The 6,086-nt window shown below is 35.4% G+C and overlaps 1 protein-coding gene across 1 annotated transcript; it reads right to left on the minus strand.

Moving 5' to 3' along the window:
* Window positions 1-2,733: 2,733 nt before the first annotated feature.
* On the minus strand, window positions 2,734-4,297 carry LOC129221201 (pseudouridylate synthase RPUSD2-like). Its single transcript, XM_054855653.1, has one exon. It carries the CDS (start codon window positions 4,183-4,185, stop codon window positions 2,878-2,880), a length of 1,308 nt encoding a protein of 435 aa, XP_054711628.1. The 5' UTR covers window positions 4,186-4,297; the 3' UTR covers window positions 2,734-2,877.
* Between the last annotated feature and the right edge of the window lie 1,789 nt (window positions 4,298-6,086).

The raw sequence follows: 6,086 nt of genomic DNA on the forward strand, positions 1-6,086 counted from the left end.
AGTAATGGAATGTATAATGAATGAAATTAAGCATCTATGTATTTTTATTTTAACAACATTTTGGAAAAAAATGTGAATGATTGCTTTTTATAAATGTTTTTTTATAAGGTCATAAATGATTTGAACATTATTGGCAATTTTCCTCTGATGTTTTCAATTTGATGCTTCATTTAAAAGATCAAGAGGAGGCATTGCACCCACCTATCTCACCACCAAACACGAGTTCTGTTTATTCTGCCGATACAAAACTTCCTATACAAATCTGTCTTTTTCAAATTAAGAAAATAATTATAAGCAACTACAGGGAAAACGGCAATATGCTCTGTTAGGAATTATCGTGACAATATTTGATTATAGCCTGGTTACTTTACTGTCTTTATTAGCAGTAAGCAAGTGTCAGACTCAAAAATTTCATAATTTGGAGTCAAATTTTGATCATTAAGGTAGTCTTCGTCCCGTTTGCGATAATGCAGCAGCATCAAATTAGATACATTTTCAACAATATGTATGCATAAAGCTAGCCAATTTTTGGAAACAAAACTTATAGATTTCTTATAGCCTCACTTTGCAAATTTTTTGCTCCTCAGTCATCTGATGTTCCAAAGTCTAAAGACAATCTTTTGTAAAAACTCTTAGAATAATTTTGGTTAAAAATCCAGTAATGATTTAAATCAATCTTCCAAAATTAATATAACAATGATAACACTTCTGATTCTTTCATTTTCAAATTGGTATAACTTCCATTCTTAGAAGCAATTTTGTAATCATCCTGTATTCTCGAAAGCATATCATATTTTATAACGTACCGTATATACTCGCGTATAAGTCGAGAAATTTTGTCCAAAAAATGAGATCAAAGGAAGGGGGGTCGACTTATACGCGGGTCAAATTTTCCGAAAAAAAAATTTCCGATCAACGAGAGCTGGGAAGCTACGAGAAATGCCGATGTGTGCTTACAGGTAGTTGCTGATAAGTTGATCGTGTGAAAAAGTAAACTTATTCAAAAATTATAACTAAAAAAACCTAAATAATACACATAAATAAAGATGATTTTATTCCTCTTTATTAAGGATCAAATCAGCAATTAACAAGTATCGTGAAACGTATGAAAATATTTATCGTCAACAGTCACGCCATTCAGACTGAGAGTGCGTTCGACGAGCACGACCGGGAGCGACCGGTTAGTTAATCACGTGACAGCTAATGATCACGTGCTCAAATCAACCAATCAACTGCTTAGAATGGTAACCGCTGCGGTAACCGGTTGATCATAGAACGCCGCAGTTAGTAACTGGTTACTTACCGGTTGACCGGTGAGGTTTGTCGGACGCAACCTCTGATATCATTGACGATTCTGCAGCCGCCGATGTATACCATGACGCGGTGATGACGGAAGCGGACTTTAATGAACATTTTTTTTTTGCATCCGACTCGGAATCTGAGTTTGAAGGCTTTTAGAAATGTTTTCCTATTTAATTCCTATTTTATTTGTAAATAAATGTGTTCATTATTTTGAAATTTCTTTGAAAATAATTCGCGATGTTTTTGGAAAGTATGGGGGTCGACTTATACGCGGGTTTTAGATTTTTCTCTGAAAAAGGGGGGGTCGACTTATACGCGAGATCGACTTATACGCGAGATCGACCTATACGCGAGTATATACGGTAGGTATTGACTTTTTTTTCCGTTCTTTTATGTGATGTTAGTAAAATATATTCTAGTGCAAGAAATAGCAAGTAATTTTAACTTGAAGAAATTTAGGGTTAAAAAAAAAAAGAACACAAGAAAATTTACCTTGCATTTACCTTTTTTTAATTATTTTCTTGTAACGCAGTAAATAACAGAAATTTTCACCTGGTAATTTATAGTTAAATGCACATGTCTGTGTTTGTTACATTTAATGCTACCTTCGCAATTTACTAATGATGGATGCATAGATGCTTACTAAATAATTCCTCAGTACAAAGGCGGTAAATAACAATCAGAAAATTTATTCCAATGAAGCAAATACAAATATGCTTTACTTGAAAAATGGAACAACATCGAAGAAAGATTATTTTCTTCAGTTAAAAATGACTAACGGCACAACTCTTGGGACCATAGACTCACAATTCAGTAAGATTTAAAAGTACGAATTTCAAATAATTAAGGGGCCGAATTTCAAGGTCACAACCCAGCTAAGTTGAAAGAAGAAACGGAAATTCGTCATTTTTGGATGCAACACACTCCATAGCAAAAGACAGGGGGCAAGAGGGAACTGCAGTTCGAGAGGTTCTCGTGTTCTGAATCGACTCGGACGCGGCAAAATTGCCGATTAATGAGAATATCTAAGGGGAAAATACCAGGTTTCATAAAATGTTTCTCTTTTGAAAAATTCTTGATTCCGTGAGGTGCAACAACTGACAAAAAGCAGACTGGTCTTTCGGAAAGGCGGACAAGGAGGAATTTAGTGTTATAGGGAGGGAAAACAATAATGTTTTCTTTTTCTTTTTTTGTGAAGTACTTTATGGTACCTCAGAGGTGGATTTTCTAAATCTCTCAGAACTCTTGGATTTGCTCCCTCTAAATCAAGGATGCTTCCCCCTATATTTGCAATCCCCTCCAAAAAAGTGGGGGCCCATGACACCCCTTCCCCCTTGGTGGGTGCCCCCTGCTCCAAATTCTAGTCCTGGATTTGTGCCTGCTTCAATTACACATACTAACAAGAGGGTGTTTTTTTTTTTTTTCATATTTATATTAAATAAGTATAAAGTTTATTAAATTAAAATTTTCTCACATTGTTTGAAATATTCTTTTTATTTTTTATGAAGATTAAATTGGAAATAAATAATCTGGAGACAGTGCTAAAATTTTCTAACGTAATAGAAACAATAATCCTTAGACAGCACTAAAGTTTTTTGAAGCCCAAGTTGGGATATCAGTTTTGAATTCCCAATCTTCACCTTGATACTTCCATGCATGAAGAAACATACCAAAATGTGTTTGTTTGCACTCGATATTGTTTGAACAGAAATAACAATGCTTGTCAAAAGTAAATGCAGATAAATTTTTTGCGTAAGCACTTTCTAATTCATAATCTAAATGTGAATCTGTTTTATTAATCAAAAACTTATCAATTTCATTAGGTCCTGATACTATATTATTGTCCCATAAATCACATACAATAACTTTATGCAAATCACTCAGTAATTCATCTATGGTTTTATTTATTATGCCATGTTTGCCTTTGGTTGCTCCAAATGCTTCATTGTTATATAATGGATCATTCAGTATTGGATGCCCCAAGTATTGCAAATGAACTCTAATTTGGTGAGTTCTTCCTGTAAAAGGTTTGCAAAGTACAACGCTGGATTTACCATTGTAACTAATTTTCTGAAATTCAGTCACTGATTTTTTCCCATGAGGGTGTACAAGTGATACATTAATTTTACGCCTGTATTTTTTTATTGGGACACTGCAAGTTATTTGCTTATCAGGAAAGTTGCCTTCTACTCTACAAAGATATACTTTTTTCACATTGCGTGTATTTATTTGCTCATGGAGTTTTCGAGACATGTCTTTTGTTTTGGCCATAATAAGAACTCCAGATGTCAGTCTATCTATGCGATGGATTAAAAACAGGTCACGATATTTTCTTTCATAGCTTAAAATATTTGTAACTGTATTGCGGTTAAAAAGGCCACATGGATGCACTGGTATTGATGGAGGCTTGTTTACGACTAAAAATTCATCATCTTCAAACAGTATTCGGATTGGCATGGCTAAAACTGCAAGTTCATGCCTATGAATGATAGAACTAATGTGATCATTGCTTTTTAAAACATAATCTGCTCCCATCGACTTGCCATTAATTTTGACCATACCTGTTGATATACGTCGAAGATATTCTTCAACTGGATACAATGGAAATTCTTCGGAGTAAATATCAATCAATCTTCTGCCCATCCATCGCTGTTTGCAAAAGTTTGAAAACTCATATTGATATGGATATACGTATCGTAGTCCGTCTTCTATAAAATAATGGGAATAGTTTTGTGTTTTGGGAAGGCAATCAAGCGGGGCATTATGTAAGTTTACTTTTAATACCCAATTTCTAAGTACGTTAAATGTAACTTTATGTGCTTGTTTGACGAAAACACTACAAATAGCTTGGTTAGACAAAGATGTAAAGTTTCTTAAAATCATTTTTAATCTGTGATCATACAAAAACAGCGGTTTTCAACACAGCACGACCAAAAGACTTATCTAACCATCGATAGAATTTTATCTTCTTAATATAATTTCAAAAATAAAATTTACTGTTTGTCATTTGCCTGGAATTTTGCTTAATTTTAAAAGAACACGTCGGTCAATGCAGGAACGATCCTGGGTCCATGGTTACCATATTGGCGACTTTATCTATTTCAAGGCGAATTCTTATCAACGACGAACATGATGCCAAAAAAAAAGTGCGATACCATAAACAATACAGTTGCAGTTTATTTCTCCTTTTTGGAAACACTTCCTGAAGGAGTATGTTCTTTCCGATTTTAAGTGTACTTTTTTTCATGTATTGGTATTTTCAAGAATGGTAAACATCATTAAATGCAAATTAGTTTAAGAATATAAACTGGTTCGTTCTGTATTCTACAGTTATATATTTTGAATTATAATAAAACAAACTAAATGACGTTACAGTTTTTTCGCATTTTTTATAAAATTCCATTTGCACCAAAAAAAAATCTTTCCTAAATCAGAGATGCTCCTCTTCCCCCTCAAGAACAATGACGTCCCCTCCCCTCAAATGCATCCCCAAAATGAGATCCCCTAAAAACGGCAAAGACAACTTTTAGCAAACCCTCCTCTCCCTAAAAATTTCAATCATGCTGTCTGCTTTGAAGTCCCACTCGTTGCACTTTATTTATCTATTTATTTTAGACAGCTTCACATAGATAGAGGACTACGTGCCAAGCGCCTTGGCTCCGGACACACACAAGAAAGATTTACAACACTAGAAAAGGAAATAACACTCAAGGCACAGGCGGGATTCGAACCCACGATCTTCGGCTTGGAAGACGAAGCTTCTACCACAGAGCTACGGAGGCCCCCTCGTTGTACTAACTACCTTAATTTTGATAACATATTAATTGACCCCCTTGAGTGCCCACTCAAGGGGATCGTGGCACGAACCGCACCATAGAAATTTTAAGGGGTATCCTGGGTGCTGCTCACGACTGGGGGAGGGGACAACTACGAAACACATAGATGCAGAGGGGTACCCACCTTGGAGAGGCCATGGAGCGCTGCACCATCGAAATTGTTATGGGGGGAAAGTATTTCGAGTTGGTATTTTCCCTGTTATGGGGTCTTATTTTGGAGGGGTGCATCGTTGCTCTTAAGCGGAGGGGGGAACCCCTAAATGCAGTAATTTTGCAAACTTTTTCTGCAAAATAATAGTTGTAACATTTTTCATTAGAAATGGTTCATTAAAATTTTTAATATTTTCTCTCTTTTCTTTTTTTGTAACATAGATACAGCATACGCAACTTTCAAGAGAAACAATATTAACTTTTGTGTCAAAATAAACTGTATATCGCTTTTCCAACTCCATGCCGTTATGCATAAGCTTTGGAAAAAGCAGCAATAAATAGTTGGATTCTGTGGCAATAAATATTGAGAGTTCAGAGATTGGTAATAAAATGATATGTATGACTTATTAAGAACGTGAGTAAATAGCTCAAGCAGTACTTCCTTGCAAATGAAGAAATTCACAGGACATCAGTGGACGCCCAAAAACAGGAGCACAACCTTAGATATTGGGCTTTGGGAGGGGGGTGGGAGCACCTTCATTGAGTCTCAAGCAATTCTCACTAATCCTTGAGTGCTTATGAAAACACGAAGATTGCTAATGAGCCACAAGTAAGTCCGTCGTCATTTAGGGGTTTCGGGGCATGGGCGCGCATAAGCAAAATTTTAAGGGGGGAGGGGGTCAGATATTTTTTCCATAGTTTAGTAAGATACTTTCCGCATAGAAACCGATTTCAGTACAGTTTAGAGTTATTAAAATTTGACATTTTTAATAATTTATTCATTAATGGCTGGAGAAA

Source organism: Uloborus diversus, chromosome 4 (assembly GCF_026930045.1).
Source record: "Uloborus diversus isolate 005 chromosome 4, Udiv.v.3.1, whole genome shotgun sequence".
Lineage (NCBI taxonomy): Eukaryota > Metazoa > Arthropoda > Arachnida > Araneae > Uloboridae > Uloborus > Uloborus diversus.